Source organism: Ochotona curzoniae, unplaced genomic scaffold (assembly GCF_017591425.1).
Source record: "Ochotona curzoniae isolate NIBS_2020 unplaced genomic scaffold, NIBS_Ocur_1.0 contig_2210, whole genome shotgun sequence".
NCBI lineage: Eukaryota > Metazoa > Chordata > Mammalia > Lagomorpha > Ochotonidae > Ochotona > Ochotona curzoniae.
In genome coordinates, this window is record NW_024465369.1 from 33,940,182 (window position 1) to 33,963,499 (window position 23,318).

General features: G+C 44.7%; 1 protein-coding gene across 2 annotated transcripts in view; it reads left to right on the forward strand.

Annotated features, from left to right (window-relative positions):
* RAPGEF4 (Rap guanine nucleotide exchange factor 4) overlaps positions 1–23,318 on the forward strand; it is a 295,713-nt gene that overhangs the window by 144,954 nt on the left and 127,441 nt on the right. For both annotated transcript variants that reach the window (XM_040971724.1, XM_040971725.1), the window contains exon 5: positions 21,583–21,655. In XM_040971724.1, the coding sequence (XP_040827658.1) occupies positions 21,583–21,655 (73 nt within the window). The remainder of the gene's footprint in view (positions 1–21,582; positions 21,656–23,318) is intronic.

The window sequence follows — 23,318 nt, forward strand, 5'->3', positions numbered from 1 at the left end:
TGGCATCGCTTGACCTGCAGAGAACATTGGAGTCCAGTGGATTTCCTGTCAGGATCAGGGCATAGGCCCCGTGAAGTTCACTTCCAGCTTCATTGCTGGTGCACCCATGTAGAAACTCAGTCACCTCAGAGCAGTCACCACTGGCTGCTGATTCTGAGTTCCTTGTTCTACATCACATTTTTTTTTTTCCTGTGAATACTTCCAGCTGTTACATCATTCTTTTAAATGTATGTGTTTACTTGAGAGACAGGGAGAAACTAAGACGGGGAGAGGTAGCGAGCGCTAGCTCCCATCCTCTGACTAACTCCCCAGATGTCTACAACAGTTAGGATTGGGTCATGCCGAAGTCAGAGATCGAAATGTAACCCAAGGCCCCCATGTGGGTTTTAGCTGAGTCTCTGCATGGGAGGAAGCTGGGACGGTCTAGAGGCAGGGATAGGACCCAGGCATCTGGACTTGGGATGCATGTGTCTTCACTGACAGCTGAACCCCTGGGCCACACACCAGCCCTAACTTCTGCCTTTTAAACTTGCTTTTCTAACAGGGCATAAAATAAGAAATTGAAACTATGTGAAAGTTCTCAACTAGTGCTTATGCTTTTGTTTGTCTTTTCCCCTCTATTTTTAGGGAAAGGGCTTAGTGGGAGAGAGTAGACAAATTCTTTGATGAAAACTGAAGATTTATTTTGGAAGTGAGCGTAAGTGACTGTGCAGAGAAATAGGGGAAGAACAGTATATTCATTTCAGACTGAATAGGCGTTTTTTACACTGACTGCGGGGATGCAGATTGAGTGAGAAGAGAAAGCCAATGGTGACTGTGTGAAAAAAAGAGGGTGCTGAAATCTGGCTTGGCTCTCAGGGCATTTTAGAGAAGCGCAAAATAACGGTATCACTGTCTTGCCAGCTGTTTTCTTGTTCCAGTTTGTACCAACCTTTTGAAAATACCCCGCACTTACAGAGGCACCTGCACATGCCATGTTGGCCTTTGAAGTGGGCTGTGAACATGGCATAATAATTACTGCAAACTTGAACTATCTTGAACTTTCTGCACATGCATTGGCTGATGAATACTTTATGCAGCGAGCATCTTCAAAGAAGCCCAGGAGACGTTTTTTGGATTTTCTTTAGAGAACCCTTGCTGGCTTGTGGTATGTGAGGGGAGGTGGGGGTGGGCAGTGATCTGTGGTTGCTTCCCGCGTCTGTTTTAGATGCTCTCTTGGCAGCACCCCTGCAGCCATTTCGCTTTCATGTTTCTCTGTTCTTCATTGTTTTTTTTCATCTTTTAGAGACAACAGCTGGATTCTGCTTTTTGTACTCACTCCTGATGCACTGTCCTGTTGTGAGCCGTTCTAGTGTTGTTTTTTTTTTTTTTTTAAAGCACATGGCAGCCCACTTCTCCATAATATTTAATTAGAAGTTGGGCTTCACAGGGCTTGTTGCTGATACCTACTAGAAGATGGAGCTGGTAGCTGTCTCCAGGGAGTTAGGGGATCTTATTTTTTCAGCCTTGTAGGCTTCCTGTCTGGGGTCCAAATGCTTCCCATCAGATCCTGCTTTGGGGAGAGACCCCACTCTACCTGTAACAGCCTGCTTGTGTTGACTTGTCACTACGGAATCTGCCAAGAGATGCATGTTTCCTGGGTTATTGTTGACAGTTTCCTGTGACTTTAGTGGTTGATTGGATGGCCTAAGTTTATAGACAGCAGCAAATCTTGGCTCCCAGAGGCCAACAAACCTAAATTTCATGCTACCATTCTTTGTCCCAGGAAGGTATGCTTGAGTCACCCAGGGCATTGTTTTTGGAGTTGTTTGTGTCATTACAGCAGGAAACTACAGACTGGATAATCTATAAAGAGCAGAAATTTATGGGGCTCATAATCCTGGAGACCACGTAGGTCAAATCAGAGGGGCCGTCTGGAGGCGTTATCACAAGGCAGGGGATGTCACTGGGGCGGGGTTGAGAGTGCATCAGAGTACAGAACTGGCAGTTATGGCAAACCTACTCTCTAGATGAGGCACGTGCTTCTATGATGATGATATTAGTCTACTTGTGAGGGCTTTGCCTGATCACCACATAAAGCTCCACTTCCCGACTCTCTCGTGCATTGAAGAATATATATCCAGTGTGTGAGTTTTAGTGGACACATGCAACCACAGCCAGCATTCCCAGAGAAGCATCTCAGTTCTGTGTCTAAGACTCAGGGAAGGGAAGACTCAGGGAAGGGATGGTTAAACACAAAATTCTCAAGGAAAAAAAAAAAGGACAGAACCCAGACTTAGCTCCATGCTGTTCAGAAGGATTGGCTGGTCCAGATTATGAATCTACGGGATGAGCTATGTTTTTATGGCAATGAAAGAGATGAACCCACTTTGATAAGATTCCTCCCACCCCACATTGCATCGGAACCCTCTTAGGTCATAACTGTATCAAAGAGCCATGCACCAGAAATGGAAGCTTTCCTGAGACATAAACCAACCATGAGAGAGGCCATGAAGACATTCTCTGAGAAACTGGAGTTTTGAGCATTTTTAAAATCCTCCATCTTATATAAACTGCTGATTTTTCACACAGACTGGAGGAATTTAACATGCAACAAGCAAACAGAAGCTATGGAATCAGTCATGATTTATTAATCTTCCTTTTGAGGTCTTGATTTGAAATCTTATTGAAATAGGACAGAGTGAAATTACTCAGTGAATGAAGTGTTTTAGGATTTGTAAGAAAAGTGATCTTCAGTTTTTAATTTTTTTTGAGATAACATAATTTTCAGGATACATCATTATGGCACACTGAATTATAATCTACAAATTAGAATATAATTGTGCAATTTGTGTTTAATTCTCTTGCTCACATTTTATATTAGGCATATTTCTTTGCAGATTTACAGTATTGTGGGTTTTCATAAACAGCTATTTAAAGCCATTCACATCATCAAAATAATATTTATAGATATTCAGGAAATGATTAATGTTAGAATTGTGGCGCAGAAGAAATACTTACTGTGTGGGTTTGCCACTGCCTGCTCCCTAACCAAACAATTTCAGTTTTGGTTAAGGTCCCTGAATAAGTGCAGTGAAAATTAGTTTCCTTTGGAAGGCTCTTACAATTGGAAGACTAATTTAGATTAGGAGGGCATGCTGGGCTTGGCAGAGGTCATTGTGAGAAAAGCAAAGCATGATTTTCCCTAGACAAAGGCAAGCTTGTTGGAGAGCATGCTTTATTGCCTGGAAATTCTATATATAAGCTCATCGCTTCACTGTTGGGTTTTGTGTGCTTGGTTTCTTCTTTCTCCTGGGAAAATCAAATGCTGAAAAAGGCAAGCAGTGCTTTGCATTTGAGGGTCCCACCGAGAAGCCTGTACATACAGTCCTCCTGCTATGCAATGTTCCTGGGTGGCGGGCTGCCTGCAAGAGCAGTGCCTGGACTCGGGCTGCTTTTGTGTAAAATCAGCATTAGGTGCTTTGGGGGAGGCCCCACCCTATCCCCAGCGTGCCCAGGAAATGGCACTCAGCTACTGTTTCTAATGCCTTCCCAGATGCCCAGGAGACCCTGGGCAAGCTGGATTCATATCCAGGCTGTCCACACTATGTCTTTTTTTTTTTTAACAGTTTGAGATATAATTCACCTATCATATGTATCAGCCTGTTGCCATGTATAATATAATAGCATGTAAAAAAGTGTGTAACCACCACCATGCACATTTTTAGGACACATCTGTCACCCCAAAAGATATCCCGCCCCTCAGTTAGCAGTCCAGATTTTGGGCAAATGAATTCAGATGTGTGAAGATGCTCATTCACTGGGTTGATTCAGAGTCACCTTCCTGTTCATGGCTTCACAGCTGTAGTCAACACGGAACACTGGGGCAGGACTGTGGAATTGTCTAATACTATCTGCCAACCCCCTGACTGGAAGTCTGATGACAGTGTGACAAGGTTAGGCTTTGGAGAAGGAAAACCTGTATTATTTGGGGACATCATTGCAGGTGGCCTAGAGGCTGCAGCTGTATGGGGTGTCATCTAGGGTGGGAACAACTGGAGAGTTATAGACCAGATTTAGCTCCAAGTTAAGAGACAGATATGGATGCCAGGTGGGATTTCCATAAGAAAAGTCAGGGAATTTGGGGAGTTAGACATCAGGATGACCACTTCTCAAGCTGAAGTTCAACATTCAGAAGGGAGATGGACAGCGAGGACACATGGCAGGTAGAGATGAGGTGTGAGCAGAGAGGAAGTCAGAAAGACATCGAGAAAGACTGCTGAATCCAGCCTTGCGTGAGTCTGCCTGCTCTCCAGCACACCCCTTCAGACTCATTGGCACTCAGCTGAGTCATTCTGGTACCTGCTTTCTTCTCTTTTCCCCCTAATGCCTTCCGTCAGGGCCACCTCAGTCTGTGGACTCCTTTGGTTAGGCCACACTACAATTGTCCCTCTTGTACCAGCTTCCCATAGCTGGCTTGTGATACCTACAAGTGAGGTGTAGAGGCATTTGGGCAGCTGTCCCAGCCACTTGGGATGCAACCAGGCTAGAGCAGCAGACTTCCACTTGGGGGAGGGTGTAAAGGTCAGACTGAAATGTCATCATTCCATGGGGCTGGAATGAGTGAGGAGGGTTGGAGTTCCCTGGATCCTGGGGTCAGGGTACAGGATATCTGACTTGGCTGCTCTCCCTACCCCTGATTTTAAGGAGGTCATGTTCAACTTCTGGTGTTTTCACTGAAGAGAGCAGAATCCCTTTTGTCCTGATTTGTGGACCCTGTGCATGGGCAGAGATGGTAGACAGCAGCCACTTCTGACCTTTTGAAACTTCTGAGGAATTTTTGATAAGGTCCTTCTTCACTCCCTAGTGTCATCTCCTCTCTGGAATCTTCTCTCATATCCCCTGCTACAAATGAAATGTATCTCAACTGTACTTGACAGATGTTACTTAAAAGCTGCATATACTGATTTGGGCAAAAATGCATGATTTTTGAAGTATTAGGAATTTTTACTTAAATTTGCAATAAAATCAATACTTGTCTATTACAAATATTGAAACACATAGGTTTTCATACATGCCCACCCATCCCCAGCACCACATGACCATCTGTCTCCTGTAGTTCCGAAAGTGTGCTGGCTGTTAGAAGCAGCATGTCCTTCCCTCCAGTACAGTAGAGGTGATTTGTAGGGAAGGTCAATGTGGCTACTTTCTGATGGAGGAGATGACTTTCAAGGTTGCAGCAGCAGTGGGCATGGTCAAAGATGAGTCTATGCAGGACTTTCGGACCTTGGGGGTTGTGTACACAGTGTCCTTGGGCCTTGATGCAGTCACAGTGGAGAATATGAGGGACTTGGAAGGCCTGGGGACAGTGGCCAGTGATCCAAATGACAATGTCAGAGAAGACTAAAACACTAAGACTTCACAGGCTTCACAGTGGAGGTCCAGGAAGCCCTATGGGCCTTGGAGAGAGAGATTTGACAACTTTGGAAGAATCAAAAGGCAACAAATAATGGTTTTGTGGCTTTGGATATTGGTTGGAGGTGGGTGATATTTCAGGTTAAAACTAGAGGCAGGAGATATAAAGGAAGAGGTGCCACGCAAGAACCAGGCCACTGCGGGCTACATTTAGGGGCAATTTCAGTCCCAACAAGGAACCAACCCACTCATCAAGGGAGAACATGGAAACACAAGCCAGTGGGCAGGGTCTATAGAGGGGAGGAGGGAAGGCGATGGCTGGGCAGTCCTGAGGTGCTGCCTTACCACTCTTGGGCCCCTCTCTCCACTGCAGATATCTGGACTCAGGGGGGCCAGGGCTCCCCCAGCCAATGAGAGGGGGAGGCAACGGAACCTGGGAAGGAAACTGGGCAGAATTGGGACAGGCTAAGGTGGACAGAATAATTGTATCCACAGTCATCACTTAAAGCTTCAATTCTGCCTTCTCATCTTTAACTGTTCCCAGTTAAGTTATAGGAATAGTAGCACATTCTTCCCTGTGTTCTGAGCGGATCCTGCAGTTGGTTACATTTCGCCCCATCCCTACAGCCTCTGTTATTTTCTGCTGAGTCATGTATGAGTACCACCTCACCTCTGAAGCTTTGAGGACATGTTTCCTTAAACAAGGACATTCCTTTACGTAACTGTGGTACAGTCATCAAACCAGTTAACCCAGTTCCCTTCAACACTAACCACGTTCAAACACCATCCTTCAGGTCTTATCTGTGTGCTATGATTTTTAAATCATCAAAAATTGAAGGTTTTATCTGGAAGTTTAATTAAAGCTCGTTTCTTCTTCTGACAACATTAGGGAAAGAGCACATACCCGCTTTTGCCAGGTTGCCAAAAAATACAGTTGAAAATCCATGGAATTATGCCATGAATGCCAATTAGGTAAAGCATCAGTGAGATCAAAAAAATTTTCCAAAATGACGGCTTGCGTATGAATCTGACTGGGAATTATATGGTTAAAATTTATTTTTACAAATAAGACAAGAATCGTCCATGAATCTCTTAAAACCAAATGTTCACCAGTGTATGTATTGGGGCACTGATTATAAAAGAGCAATCTAGCTGCTCTTTCTCTGTGTACTTCCTTTTAAACTACAGAATTGATTAGTAGCTCATAGATCTTGGAGAGCTAAATTTAGGGCTCTGTGTTTATCAGCATCAACTGTTCATCATGCTGCCCCTGTCCTTTCTCTTCAAGGCAGGTGCTTATTCAAAAGAACAAACAAACATCACAGAAATGTTTGACCATGGGCATCATATGATGTCAAATAGCTTCTTTCATCATATCTCTAAATCATTAGATTTATGTTTATGGGTCTTCATGCATTAGGCAGGCTGTTTTTTTTTTTTTTCCTGCAAGCATTAGAATGAAATGTGCCCTTGGCAGAATTGGGATGGGAGAAATGGTGATGTAATGAGAACGGGAAGGAATTATTTATTGTGTGCCTGGGTTGAGAGGGGCTTCACTGGGCTACTAGCCAGTCCTTCCATGTGCCTTGGGGATGTTTCTGGTTTGTTACTGAGGAACTGGACCTCTGAGGAAATCCAATGGGTGTCTCTTTGGGCTCCATTTTCAGTGGAAACTACCTGTGTGCCAGACCCTGGGCTGGATTTTTTGAATCTGATCCCTGCTCTCTGCTAAGCTGCAGAGGGGCGGCAGAGGAAGGCATTGAGCCATGCACACTCAGGTATATTACAGAGTGACACAGCAATGGCAGGGACATGGTGCTGAGATAGGGAGCCAGGAGAGGACGCAATGTGTGGGAGGATTTGAGCCGCCATAGCGAGTGGGAAGAAGGGAACCAAGAATATGTGGGAGTGGAGGCTGTAAGGACAACTGAGGAGGGGACGGGAGTTGGGGGGGTGAGGAGGAACGGGAGGTGGGGGGGGCATGGGAGAACTCCCAGGACTTGTTCTCACAGAACTTTGCTCACGCACACTGGGATGGGCGCTCACACTTGTCTAGGTCATAGCTTCTGTCCTCATGTGGCTTATGCTGTAAAGAGCACTGTGGGTGAATGCAATGAAAACTATACTGCCTATCAGATGTTGTCAGCCACGTGGGATGGACTGGAGGGGGGTGGTTATGTGTGTACACAATTTGATGGATGTGCAATGCCTTTGTCCCAGTACAGGTTCAGGTCTTAGGAATAAGGCCAGAAACTAGAAGGAATGTCTTTGAAAGTGAGAAGTTTATGTATTCATTTGAGCCATCAAACTCTCCCCTCCCCCCCGAGTCTCAACTGAGAAACGCCATACATGTCCTCTCCCCTCTGTCACATATATCCACACTGCTATCCTATGTCCCAACCTTAGAACAGTGTACTGCATAGCAAAAAGTAAACAGCAAATGCTGGCAGTTTGCTTTACAGGGATCACAGTCCCGGACTATTATCCTTTCTCTCACAGAATCATTTATTTTAGAGTTTTAATCCTGATTCTGTCCCATGTGTCCTGATTCTGCATGATCACCGTGTAAGCCTTGTTTTGGAATTCTCTGGTTTTTATCATTTGTCTTGTTAGCATTACTGTCAATTTTCTAAGAACTGGAATTCACACATTAGTTTAAATTTGGAATAACTGCATGTAATACCCATCACCCATAGTTAGATAAAATACCCACTATTTGTGTATAGATAAGAAAACAATGGATATATATTTTAACCATTTATATATCAGATGGACTAAAGTAGGTTCAGACTTAGTGTTACAAAGTGTATAAGGATTTACTATGTAATAGCGGCTCTAGAATAGCAGCTCTAGAATAAACTATTTTATGGCTTCCAAGTAAGTAGCATTGACCTACTAAGTGTGTGTTTTACTCTCAATTTGAGTTTCCCTAAGAGAAGCTGATGGCTAATTAATTACTTGAATATTCAATGTGTGCATTAACTTAAATTATGCTCATCTCAGTTAGCCCTAGAAAATCTTTGAGCCATTTAGTCACATTAGAAGTACAGATATGTTGAATGTGCTTTGACAAGATATCATGGGCTTTATATTATGAGTAAGTGGAGATCCCCCCAACTGCTGCTGTTAGGAATGAAGGGTCCTCACCTCCCTCCACCATATCCCTCCGACTTTCCTCCTTCAAGGTGCTGTGAGGTGCCACATCCCGCCTGCTCTTGTCGTTATCACCCTAGACCTTCCTGGTATTCCATCCAAACCATTCTCTAGGCGGCAGCTGCATAGATCCTTTTAAAACAGCCATCTATTCTTGTCACTTCTTCACTTGAGATTTTTCTCCCTCAATGTGGGAAGGGACAGAAAGAGCCTATGCATTGATTCACTCCCCATATGCTCCGAACAGCTGGGTCTGAGCAGAAGCTAGGGAGCTGGGAACTCAATCCCAGTCTCCCACATGACTCGCACATCCTGGAATCATCACCTCCTTCCTGCCAGGGTGTGCATGATCAAGAAGTTTGGAATCCTGAGCTAAACTGAGGCTCGAACCCAGACACTCTGATAATGGGAAATGTGTCTCGAGTGGTGCCTTAACTGTAGCGTCAAATGCTGGTCCTGTTTCTCCTCTTACAATCCTTCCCATCATCCTCCTGCGATAATGACCAGTCTGTTTACAGATACCTGGCAAGTCTGGCCTGGCCTGGCCCCCTGCATGGTCAGGCCTCATGCTGTCACATCAACCCAGTGTCCTGCATCCTCACTCTCGTGTCATCATGCCCTACCCTGTGTTTTCCCACTCCACCTATCCCCTTTCTTCCTGGAAGGCTCACTCACCACTCTGCCCCCGCTCCCATTCTTCTGTGTCCTCTGATGATTTAGTGTTGCTTCCCTGACTCCCGAATCTAAAGTCTCTTCCCCCAAACCTGACCAGGCTTCAGTGTATTTTGAACCCCTTTCCTTTCTAGCATCTGCCATTGCTGCATGTGGACATGGATATTTGTAGTAGTCCTGTGTATGACTGGTTCTATGGAGACTATAGGACCCATGAGGCCTTCACTGTGCCTCTGTGTCAACACCACCAGTATTTGCTGACTTCATGCATGTGTGCTTAACACCATTCCATCAGGGCTAATGTGACCATTCTCTATGTGTAAGACTTGGCAAGATTACTACTTCTGGCAGAGAATAGCTTTCCCTTCCATTGAGAGCACTTGAGGATCTGCATCTGTTAGTTAAAACATTTTGTGCCTTCATAAGTCCTTGGAAGAGTGTTTCCAACAGGTGGCCTTTTCTTGGTAGCATTAACATAGTTGAGCTTTGGTCTTGCATTTGTGAGGGGTTTGTGATTGGATTCCAACAAGTGGTTCTTGTCTGACTTTGGAGGGCCTAGCCTTCACTATTAGAGTACTTTTTCTCAGTTATTTGGAAGGTAGAAGAAAATGGGTTATAGAGGGTAAGAGAGGGAGATAAAAAGAAAGAGAGAGAATGAATGAATAAGAATCTTCCATGCTTCTGTTTACTTCCCAAATGCCAACAGTTGGATCTGGGCTAGGTTGAAGTTGCAGGCTGGGAACCGAATTTACATTACCCAAGTGAGTGACAAGAAACCGAGTACTTTAGCCATTATCCACTACCTCCTGGGTTGTGCATCAGCAGGGAGCTGGCATGGAGATTGTAGTTGGGCCCAAACCTGTGCTCTGTACCATGAAATGTGGTGTTCTGAGCAGTGACTATTGCACCAGCACCCAGCCCTCATTACTGTTACTAGCTCAGTTTTAGTCCATTGGGAAACCTTAGTAGAATTGTAATGAATGGGATGTGATGATGGGAGTTATACCCACAGCCCCACAACAGTGCTGTGTTCCCCTCCAGTTCCAGATACTGCCCACCACATGCTCTCATCAGCCCATCTCTGTGCTGAACTCTTGCTCCACCTCAGCACTTCATTTCTACAAGAACTGCCAGTCACTCTCATGCCTTCATGTCTTCAGTGCCAAGAGCTCTACTCCACCACAGAGCTACCTCTACTTTCCCTCCATCACGTAGGCTGGAGGAAAGCAAGGGACAGTTACCCTTTGTGTTACCCTTTGTGGGAAAGCATAGCCTGAAGTCAGGACTCAGAGCTTGTGGGACAAAACTAAAGTTCCCTAGTCCCCACTCAGGCCAGTGGAAACTCCAGCCAGAGCTCACCAGGGAACTGGATGTGGCCAACAATCGGCTGAGTAATGGATCAGGCCTTTACCTTTCTGAAGCTGTTGTCATTCGTTTCTTCTTAGAAAACTTTTTAATTTATATTTTATGAATGTAAAAGAAACAGATTTCATGTAGTTTATAGATACAATTCTATGAGTATAAAAATTGCCTCTTTTCTAAATTTTTATGATAATATATTTTTAATTTATGGTTAAATGCTTAATGTTTCAGAAAGAAAGAGTCCAATGAGAAAAAAGTAGGAAGACCAATGTTTTGCAGGAGTCTGGACACAGGCTATGAAGAATAATTAGACCCAAGGGTGGCCAACTTCTTGATTGGGAGCAGGCAACCACCTCCTGATCTGAGCACGGTTTCCCTCCTTTGGAATCCCATTTCCTATACTTCCGATGACTTAATTCCCTCTTCCTTCTATTGTGAGCCACAGGCACTGACTTGGTTTTACAAACTGACCCACTATAACATACAGATTAGGTTTTTCAAAAGGATTCTATCAGTGACCATGTGTTCCGGCTGGCAGGCTTTCTACCACTTTGGAACTTGTTGTCTTCCCCCTGGGCTATTCTGCCCTGCGACTCAAAGACGGGCGATGTGTTATGTGATTATTTAGACTTAAATGCCTATTCTCCCAAGCCTTAGTTAACAGATGGAGCAGAAGATGTGTTTGGGATAAGAGGGGGCATGTCATCATAGTATGTGTCTATATCCACAGTCCTTGTAAATGTAAGTTGAAAGGTTAGGTGATCTGCATCCCAAAGCTGAAGACTCTCTGGTTGGGAAATATTGACATTACTGAGACTTGCTGAATAAACCTTGGTTTTGTCATTACTGTTATCACTATCATTATCATACTATCAGCAAGCACTTGCTAAGCATCTGAGCTCTAAGTGTATCTGAGCTCTAAGTATGTCCTGAGCACTTTATGGATTCTATTCCTCATCATCCCAGTGGTCCTAAAAGATGGCTGCTGTTGTTCTAGTTTCCTAACCCAGAAGGGACTAAGGGAAGTAGCTTCCCCAAGTTCACCCAGGTGGGATTTGGAGGGACCAGAAAGAAGATATGGAACCAGCATATGGGTTTCCAGTGTCTGCATACTTTGTGTAACATCAGAAGTCCTGGGTTTTTGTTTTTTTTTCGCACTGAATCTCCTGAATGCAGAGAAAATCAATACATCATGCCTGGGGTCTAGACCCTTTGTAGCTAGGAGTAGCCAGCAGCCAGCTCCAAATTTCTTTGAAGTCTTATGCTTTAATCTTTAAAATGTATGCAAATTTCACTTTCTACTCCATAATGTAAAAGTGCAAAAATAAACCTTTAAACTACTTGACACAGAATAAAATTGGAAGCTCCAGGAAGAGCTCCTGTTTATCCTGCTCTTCCCCCTTTCTGCCCTGCTGGGCGCCGTGCTGGGGAGGGGACGTGCACATCGGGTGGGGAGGATCAGTCTTACACTGCTGTGTAGCTCGCTTAAGGTCTTCGTGTGAGTTTTGTTGACACATTTCTGTTATGAAGCAACCTGTCACCTGGCTCGTCCACAGCCAGAGAACTCTGAATAGAGAGTAGAGTCACTAACACAGATCTTAAATTGACCTTTGTTGATTCTTCATGGTGATCTTGAGTGACATATGTCTGGCTATAAGTCTAGAGATAATTTAGCCTGTGGTTTGTAAAAACAAAAACAAACAAACAAAACAACCTTCCCTTTTTAGAAGCCAAAACTGTTATTTTGTTTTAGCTTTATTTTTATTAGAAAGGCACATTTACAGTGACAGAATGAGAGGCAAAGATCTTTTTCATCTCTTAGTTTACTCTCCAAATGACCACAACAGCTGGAGCTGAGCTGATCCAAAGCCAGGAACCAAGAGCTTCTTCTGGGTCTCTCATCTGGGTGTACAGAATCCCAAGGACTTGGGCCATCTTCTTCTGCTTTCCCAGGCCTCAGGCAGGGAGCTAGATGGGAAGTGGAGCAGCCATAACATGAACTGGTGCCACAGGGATGCTGTTGCTTGAATGTGGAAGATTAGCCTTTTGAGTCATAGCTCCAGCTGTGTCATTCTTGGAGCTCTAATGGAGAAAGCAGATAAAAATGAAAACTCTTCAGTTACCATTGGCATTGAAAAGTCCATGATTGCATGGCATGCCCTTGCCTGAACATAATGAAATACTCCTCTTACGCTGACTCAGAGCACACATTCCCCCAAGAAAGTAGACTGAAGCCAAGCACCTTGAATGATTGCTATCTGTGGTGGCCCAGCTGGTTAATGACAAGACTAGGGAGATCCCAAAATCAAACTAAGCAACTTCAAGATCTTGAAGGCTCTAGTGATTTTCTTGTTAGTTAGAATGTGAGTGTCTTGTTTCTGGCCTTTTCTCAGAGGCCCCAGATGGCTTGTTTGGGAGTCCTCCAGCCAGGGGCAGCCCATTCAGAGCAAGATGGCATTGTTGATGTCAGTGAAATTGACACCCTGGGTCTCAGAGACAGACTGGATCTAGACCAGTGGTCGGCTGTGCCCACCTCCCAACCAAGCCTTGGAAGAACCTACTGGAAACTTCTCTGGACATGTACAGAATGTCTGTATAACAGAAAAGCTGGAACTGTCCCTGGAGTGACACCTACTAGGGGTCATACTACAGGTCAAGGTGTATGAGTTGGTGTCACATGGAGCTCTCGCTTTCCTTTCCTGCTCAAAGCTTGGTTTTGGCCTCCTCTTGTCTCTGGCTGCCTGTTGGTTTATCTCAGTATTTTAACACTTGTGTTATAGGGATAGCTCTTTCTTACATACACAGAAATGTACTTGAGAAATGGCTGAATGAAGTCATTGGAGCTGGGTAGTGGCTAGAGTGTGTTGGGATCCTAGGAATAGGGTATGTAAGGAGAGGTCAACCAAGGTCTCAGGCAGCAAGCAAGAACTCAGCCAGGCCTCTGTACCCCCACCAGCAGCCAGGTTGTGGAAGGTGTGAGGGCATGACATCCAGGAGCTGCCACCAAGACGTGCTGGGTTGGAGTAGACACCTAGCCTCCTGGTGGGGAAGCCATCCCCATCCCACGTTCTAGTGCCTGGGTTTGTTTCCTGCTAATGCCAACCCTGAAAGGTACAAGTAGCTGGGTTCATGCCACCTACATCAGAGACTTCGCTTGAATTCTTAAGTCCCAACTTAGCTTAGTTTTGGCTGTTGTGGGCATTTGAGGGGATGAATTAACAGATGGGAGCTCAATTTGTCCATGTCTACCAGATAAAGCAATACAATTTGCTGCGTTGCTCCAGAAAAGCTACTGCCCTTAGGCTTATGCTGAATTGGGAAGACCCTCAGGATTTATTTTTTCTTTTATTTTCATTGAAACATGTGTACATAATTAAGTGGAGCACATGATATCTTTATACATATGTAGATGGTATGATATTGAAGTGAGGATCAGCATATCTATCTCCCCAAATTTTTATCTTCATTTATAATAAACATATTTGAAATCCATTCTGCCAACATTTCTGCAATATATAGCCTGTGCCTTGTGTACCCTGGAGTGCCAGGACTCATTTCTGCTCCCCAACTCTAACATAGTGCCATTTGCCCTTCCCCAATCCCTGCTGTCTTGCGATGTCTATCCTACTTCTCCTATCCATAAGGATAGGAGCTGCCCTCCATTCTGAAGGCTTACTGATGCACTCATGTCTTACTGATGCGTGGTCTGTTACATCACAGCCCTGTGAGAAGATAGCCCAGTTCTGAACTCTCCATATCCCTGTGCCTCTGGGGAATTTCACCAGCCAGGGGTAATGCTCCCACCTTCACGTGTTGCCCTGAGAAAGGGCTGTGCACTTCCTCCACTGTTGTCATTGTCTCTTGCGGCTGGGTGCTGCATTCCCTTGGATGGGCAATGCTGAATACTGCTGTGGGCTGATCCTACAGACTCAGTGTGCACTCAGCCCAGAGGGAGCCACACTTGGCTTCTCAAACCTGTACCCTCAGTCCTTGTCTCTTCCAAGCCACCCAGACATAGCACCATCTGGTTGAGTGTTCGTCATTGTTCAAACCTGGCATCCCCGTGCCCCATTTCCTCTCTAGTAGCCTTCAGAAAGTTTCTCCCTTAAATCCCAAGAACAGTGCTAGGAGAACCTCCCATTCCACAGGTAGCTGTTGAAGGTGGCTCTCTTGTATTCCAAGATGACTTGCAGCTGTACTTATCTGCTGAAGCAGCTGGAACTGCAGACTGCGCATGTGTACTCCCTGGGGACACAGTTCCTTTTGTTCCTGGTGGTCTAACAAGCTTGTCTGGTGGTGTAAGCTATGCAGTATTTTATCACCTGTGCAGGTACTCTGAGTCAGGAGTCCAGGCAGGGCAAGATGGCTTGCCTCTGCCCTGTGCTGGTTTGTCCTCTGTAGGGAAGATGCTGATGGCTGGAGTTGATTTGAGCACCTGAAGCTGGCATCAGAGGCAGGGCTCTGTTGCACCATTGCTGAGAACACTTGGACATGCCTTTTCTGTGGAGCGTAGGCTCCTCCTGGAATGCAGACAGCTCCTGAGAGGTGGATCCTAGGGAGAGCAAGTGTGGAAGCTGCAAAGGAAACCACAGAGCGTGACCTGCACTGTGTTCTCTCTTGGTTACAAGAGAATCGTGAAGGTCAGTGCACATTCCAGGGCACCTGAAAGCACTTGCTGGCTTTGGGTGATGGAAAGAGAGGGTCACATTTCAGAAAAGCATATGGGATAAGAGATAGCATTGTAATCACCTTTATAAAATGCAGAGGGCCTCAGTCTACTCTCTGGGCACCATGTATACCTCTGCCAAATGCACTGTCCTTATCTGAGATCTCCAAAGTCTTTTCTGCTTATCGCACCCACTCAAAGTCCAGGACCATCATCTGAGCCGGGTCTAGATGTGGATGAAGCATCATGGGTGCAGTTTCTCAGACATTGTTCCCTGACTTTGCTGCTTTCCAATCCAACCCCCAAGAGTAAGAGAGGCAAGTGATGTGCCTCCACACCCAACAGGCAACAGACGGAGGGATATGGCAGCTGCACCAGGCACTTCCATTCATGAGGGTCCTGTCACCAGCACCAGCTGTGCATGGCAATTTGGAAACTCCTTGGTTAAGTATGGTTCAATACCACTGCCTGGGCAGGAGGGTGTCGGTTCTATGGTTCCTTGTCTGCTTCCTGGGCTTTGCCTTCTATCTCTCAAACCTCTTCACCTTCCATGAAGAATCATCTGTGTTGCAGCTAACTCATTGCCTCAGCCTGCTTCCTACTCATACAACTTCAGGGGTTCAAAGAATTCGTTTTTATTATTATTTTTTTATTGGAAAGTCAGATTTACTGAGAGATCTTCCATCCACTAGTTCATATCCCAAGTGGCCGCAACAGCCAGAACTGAACCATTCCAAAACCAGAAACAAGGAGCTTCTTCCAGGTCTCTCATGTGGGTGCAGGAGCCTAAAGCTTTGGGCCATCCTCTACTGCTTTCCCAGGTTGCAGGCAGCGAGCTGGATGGGAAGTGGGGTGGCCAGAACCTGAGCCAGCACCCATATGGTACCCTGGCACATTCAAGGTGAGGATTTAGCCACTAGGTTATTGCACAGGGCCTTCCAGAGAATTCCTTATGTGTGCTGTTTCTGTTTCCTACTCAGGGCTCCCAAACCATTCCTAATCTGCATAATCTCTGTCTCAACACAAGATGATGTTACTTAAGCCATTGATAAGTTTCTTGTGTATTAACTACTCTCATTTGTCAAAAGCTCTGTCTGGTCAGAGATTCTGCTTTATCTTGGACCCTTTTTGAGGTTGCTGTGACACAATATCCTTTAGCTTTTCTGAGCATCCTTCCTAAAATGACCTGTGAAGTATCACCTTACATTTCCCTGGAGTTGCTAGGAAGGATTTTGCTATCATAACCTTGACCTTTTTGCTCTAAGGCTTTCCTCACCTGCTGGTGCTCTGTATTTGATCGTTGACAGGAGGCCCTGTCTGAAAATATTTCACTGGAAGAGACTGAGGAAGAAGACAAATAGCCATATTTTTGGACTTTATAAGACCTGGACCCTGAGTTCTACTTATTCTAAATTCTGATTTCAAACTCAGTGACTGCTTTGTCAGCTCATCTGCCTCTGTACCCTTCAAAGATTCTTAAGCAAACAGAGGGCACTCAGTTATTCTGCCTGGAAGTCTCCTGAGCCAAAGAGAGCCTTGACTCATGAGGTGCATTTTCCATTTTCCACACTACTGTAAGTGTTGCTGTTGCTAAGCTTTCTACCTTTACCCAAATAGGATCCATGTGCTCCATCTTCCAGGAATATTCCCTGCACTTTCCTCTAAACCCATATCAGTAGTTCCCTTGAACCCTTCCAGGCTCCCCCTACCTTCCAGGCCTCCTGTTACAGGTTTTTCTAGAGCTCACCTCGTTTTCAGATGCCAGATTCTCTCCTAGTTGTCTCTGTATACTGAACTATGCCAAACCTAAAGGCCACCACCCATACCATATTACTATGCCTTTAGATGCCCCACAGACTGGGATCAGGAGCTTGTTGAGGGTGCAATGGGAATTCATTGTTTCTGCTCCATAATATTTGGGGCCTCATCTGGGAGCAATTGAGCAAGCAAAGTGGTTTGATGGTGGCTGGAGGGGCGCTTGACTGGCTGGGCCCTGGAAATACCTGGAGACTCCTTCACTCCCATGTTGGTTGATGAACTGGGAGGCCCAAGGCTGAGATGAGCTGGGATGGCTTAACAGAGTACTCATTCATATCACTGTTACTTTTCTTAACTTGTTCCTTTAAAAAAAAAGTTGGTTTTGATTGTGTGGCTTTCTGTCCAGTTTGTTTGCTTATTACTTTATCAGTAGAACCTTTTCTTTTAATAGTGCCTGGCATAGAAGTTTACAAATCAAGGCACAGCAGGGAAAAGCATGATCTGTTCTGATGTCCTGAAGGTAGTAGTGACACATGGCATAGAAGTCAGGGGTTCTAAAGGATGGATGGTGAGAATCAAGTCTCTCTCTTTTGGCCTTTAGTCTTTCAGATTTGTTTTCTATAGATAGTTTTGTTGCTACTTCCTTGTGTATCTGTCAAGAAAGAGACTATACATTTACAAATCTTAAATGTATTCAGGCACCACCCCCCCACACACACACGCATACACCACATCTATTCTTTTACCTTCATAAAAGTATATAGCACACTATTTGCTCTCTGTAGTTTACCTGTAGTTGTCAGGGCAGGTGCTTGATGTAGCAGTTGGGATGCCTGCATCACACATTGCTATACCTGAGTTCAATTCCTGGTTTTGGCTCCAGCTTCCCATCAGTGTAGACACTTGCAGGCAGCAGTAATAGCTGAAGTAATTGGATTCCTGCTAACCATGTTGGAGACCTCTGTTGCATCCTAGCAACCTGCTTTGGCTTCAGCCATTGTAGGTTATCTAGAGAGTGGACCAGCAAATGGGAGCATGTGTTCTCTCCTTTCTTCCCCCTCCCACTGCCTCTCAAATAAACATTAAAAATTTAAATATAGAGACCATACCTTATAAATAGTGCTGCTTTCATAGCTGCATACTAGTCTCATCTTATCAAGAAATAGCCCATTATCATTCTACTTATGGACGTTTGAGTTATTTGCTGTTTGTGATTGTTGTTGTATTTACTATTACAGACAGCAGTGTGTGCAGTTGTATTCAAGAGGAGGCAACACATCTGCTCCCTACAGGAGATTCATTGCTCAGTCAAGAGAATGCATGTTTTAAATTCTGATAAATGCTTCCAAATTGCTTTGTACTGCAGTTGTATCATTTTACACATCCATGAGAGACTCCATTTTTACCACTCTCATCAGGTAGTATGTGAGCAAGCTTATTGAAATTTTGTTAACTCTTACATTGAAAAGTGGTATTGTACCACATTAACAGGCTTCTCCATAATGAGTGACATTTAGCATCTTTTCATTTACTATTTCACTTTACAGACTGCTTTTGAACTTGTTCTTGGGAGATGAAATGCTGTTCAAAAGTGAAGCAGCATGCAAATGATTTAAGAATACAGAATTTCTGATATCAATCTTATTTCACTCTGCTGTTTTTACTTTAATTAGTGTAGATTCTCTGTCATGTGCAACATAAGAAATCACAATTAAGACAATGGTTGGAATGCCCCCATTCTATATTGAGGTTCCTGGGTTGAGTTGTCACTCTGATTCCAATCCAACTTCCTGTTTATGTGCACCTGGGAAGCAGAAGGTGGTGACTCAAATACTCAGTCCTTGCCACCCATGTGGGAGACCCAAATGGAGCTCTGGACTTCTAGCTTCAGCTTGTTCCAACTCTGGCTGTTATAGGCATTTAGAGAGTGAATCAGCACATGGTGGGAGTTGTGAGCAGGTTGTCTCTCTCCCCGCCACTTCTCTTTCCTTTGTGTCATGCTGGCTTTCAAAGAAAAACAGAATTTTAAAAAGTGCTCCATTGGTTTTAAAAGGTTGGCTTTGTGTTATAAATACTTTAATCCTATTTTTGTAATCTCTACTATATTAGAAGCTGTTGTATTGAAACTGATGTTGTCTTATTAAATGAACTATGTTTAGAATTAGAATCAGCAATGGCATTTATGGAACAATTAGAAATTTGAATATCAACTGGGTATTTGGGAACTATTATATATTCTAGCTGTGATAATGATATTGCGATTTTGCTTGAAAAATAGACTGTATCTTTTAAAGATGCCTACTGGAATATTTATGGACTTAATGATATGGTTTCTGGAATCTGCTTTGAAATAATTCTTGAATGGATAGCATTGGTCTTAATAATTATCAAAACTGGATATAAAGTAGTGGTATTCTATTTTTTACATGCTTCGCATTTTCTAGAAAAATCTGGAAATTTAACAAACAAGTATTAGGTTCATACCATGTAAGACATAGTCCCTTGTGTTGCTGAAAATAGATACTTCCCAACAGTGAGAAACTTCGTCTACATGGTCTCTGTAGTTAGCCCAATGTCCAAAATGCTGTTGGCATATAGCAGGTGCTCAGCACACACAATTTCTCCCCCAAAGGCTGCTCTGTTTTTGATTTTCACCAGTGGTGGCCCTGAATATGTGCCCCATGAGATAATAGCTGGACAAATGATTAGTTTCCAAGGAAGATGGAGTCTCTGGAGTCTCATGCATTTGAGAATCAGAGAGGTACTTCTGGAGAGTTGCCAGCAATCAGTATTGAGGTTCCTTTAAAAAAAAGATTTTTTTTATGCTTATTGGAAAGGCAGATTTACAGAGAAAAGGAGAAACAGAGAAAGAAAAATCTTCCACCCATTGGTTCACTCTCCAATGGCAGTGCTAAGCTAATCCATAGCCAGGAGGCAGGAGCTTTTTCTAGGTTTCCCACATAGGTTCAGGGTCCCAAGGACTTGAGCCATCCTCCACTGCTTTCCCAGGTCATAAACATGGAGATGGGTTGGGAGTGGAGCAGCTGGGATGTGAACCAGTGCTCGTATGGTCCTTGAAGGTAGAGGATTAGTATGTTCAGCTATTGCCCCGGTGCCTAGCACTGACATTCCTAAGACTAAGGAACCCAAGACAATGTTTCTAAACCAAGAAAAATGGTCCATATAACATGGATTGCTTATTTTAGGAACCTACAAGGGATTTGCTCAGGGTTAACACAAAAGTCTATGGAGAGGGCTGATCATCACACAGTCTTCTTAGATGATTCACCAGGCCTTATATACTCCTCTCTGAGCTGGTTTCACTTCGAGTCCAGAACAACAGGGTGCACAGAAATGTGCTTAGTGAACAATCTCTCATGAAGGTGATGATGCTATAAGCCAGGAGAGACTTGGAAGTGGGGATCCATAAAAGGGAAGATCAAGAAGGCAAAGTGTTGTGTTGTTGATCCCATAGATATGTTTGAGAATTTGGTAGGTCAGGAGCAGTGAAAATCGTGATGTTTATGTTTGCCTGCAGGTGTAGTGCAGTTGCTTCACGATGAGAGGAAAGATTTAAAGAAAAACACAGTGAGGTACATCCTGCCTGGAAGAAGACTTTTTTTGAAAAGTCTGAGTGCTGTGTTACAAAGGCCATTTACGTCTTCTGGGTGGGCTGGTCAGTTGTCCGAATGCCACATGCTGCCAGCAGCACATTGTCACCGTGAAGTCTATTCTACTAACATCCATGTACCCCCAGGGACATTGTGGATATCTGGTTCTTCCTGGTGGTGCCTGTCTGACTTAAACCGCTAGTCTAAATGGCCTCAAACACTAAACACTAAACATGGCCCAGCTTTCCTGCTGTGAGGATTGGAGTCTGCCCAGTTGCTCTCCGGTGCCAGCAATGTTGCCCCTTCCAGTAGGATGCTCCAGATTGCTTGGTGCCCACCATTCCTGCTCCCTCTCAAACCCTGAGGCTGAGCCTGGTGTTTCAGAGCACACCTGGTCCCAAAGCCAAAGAAATACGATGCAGGAGAATCCAAGTAGTTGCACACCAAGCCCACCTCTTTTTTTTTGTTTTTGACCACACACCAGAAGTTCTTTGGAGGTCACGTGGCACACAGGTGTACTGTGTAAAAGGAAATAGCTAAATGGAAGCAAATCAGGGTCTTTCAAAGAGAGGCTTTCCAGACAAGCACTTCTTTTTGCTTTGAAAGTAGCTGATTCAGTGCCATTCACCTATTGAGAAAGCAAGCACATTTATTTGTATCTGCATCTACAAGACCCAAGGGCCTTTTCCAGCTCTGCCAGAGCCTGAGGAAGCAAAGAAGCCCATGTGGTTCAATCAGCCACAAATGCACACGTGGAGTTGTTTCAGAGGCAGCCACACCCCAGGCAGGGATTTGGAACACAGTCTCCTTTTCTAAGACTGTGATCTCAGCACACTTCATGGTTCCTCTAACCCTGAGCCTCCACACTTTCTGATGCCCAGAGTTGCTGCTGTTTACCATGTAAACAAACCCGCGTTCCATGCCAAGTCAATATCTGTGCACTGAGTGTCCAATCTTGTCTTTCAGAAATACCGACAATACATGGCAGGACTGCTGGCTCCTCCTTATGGTGTTATGGAAACGGGCTCCAACAATGACAGTAAGTGAACAACATGAACATCTTGTATGGAAACATTTGTGGGGGAGTGTGTTTTCACATGGCAAAAACCAAGTCCCACACCAGTGTGACAGCCTGGGGCCACAGGCACCTTTGTGGGAAAGCTCACATTTGGGGTATTTTAGCAAATCATTAATATAGTGTGATTTTTGTGGTCTTGGCTGATGGAAGGAGGAGGTATATGCCAGCTGGAACCTAAGCATCCTTAGAACACACCTCCAAAATGTCTTCATTGTGGAGTGAAATCCAGTGTTGTTTCAGTGCCCTTTTGAAAATGGGATTCATGAGCCATGGGTGTCTTCACCACATCTAGATACCTCTGAGATTCTTTGGGTTCAGTGATTCAAAGAGAGAAGCAGTGGGAGTCTGGATTCTTAGACCATGGTCCCTTCAAATGCCAGGCCCCTGTGCATATTAGGTACTGTCATCACACACATGAGCAAGGTGACAAAGGAAGTTGTTGGAAAGCTAATTTGCTCAGGATTCTGTAGTCATCTTCACACTATGGATTTATACATCAAAACAATATATTGTATTCACCAAGTACAGGCATAATAATATTATACATTAGATGTATAAAATCACACATCCAGGTCTCTTATCAGTGTTGTGTCTCTGGCTGATTGTAACCGAAAGGAAGCTGTCTTCTGCTGACGCTATTTTCTGGGGAGTCTTCTGTTTCTGTGGAGTGTAGTGTGGGAGGCTTTTCTTTGGCTGGAAGTTCCTCTGTGTGTCTGAGTCCTCTTATTAAGCTCTCATTTATATGCAGGATATAAGGTGCCCAGTACTAGAGATGGCCAAGCTAGAGCATTTTAGCCTCCAAGCCGTGTGATGTATCTTACAATGCTCCTATCCCAGACATCTTCAGAGCCACAAAGTCATTGTCCTGTCTGCATCCTGGCTCATGGACTTCCCACCCTTTGTCACTCTCTGCAGATGGCCCTCCTCCCTGCTTGCCTTTCTGGCCCAGCCTGTGGCTTTCTCCCATTCCACAGAGAGAGAGGGAGGGCGGGATGAGTCTTCTCTTTTCCTTCCTTGTTTTCAACTGCGACTTTTCCTTTCTCCTGGCTGAGCATGAGCTGACTGGCTGGTTAGGGGCATTGGTTGGAAACCCCCAATGGGCTGTCTCCTGGCTGCATGACCTGGGCAGGACACCTTCTTGTGCCTGTGTCTCAGTGATCTCAGACGATTATAGTGAGGCTTGGATGAACTTGACCAAGTCGGATGTTCACAAGAGTGCTGGACACGTAATAAGCACCCGAAGAGTAGTATCTATTACACTCTCACATCTGTCACTTTCACCCCCATACAACCAAAATCTCTGCTCTACCCACACTTTTTTGCTTTTTTTTTTTTTAAAGATTTATTTTTTATTATTTTTTCATTGGAAAGGCGGATATACAGAGAGGAGAGACAGAGAGGAAGATCTTCCGTCCGATGATTCACTCCCCAAGTGAGCGCAACGGGCCGATACTATGCCGATCCGAAGCCAGGAGCCTCTTCCGGGTCTCCCACGCGGGTGCAGGTTCCCAAAGCTTTGGGCCGTCCTCGACTGCTTTCCCAGGCCACAGGCAGGGAGCTGGATGGGAAGCGGGGCTGCCGGGATTAGAACCGGCGCCCATATGGGATCCCGGGGGTGCAAGGC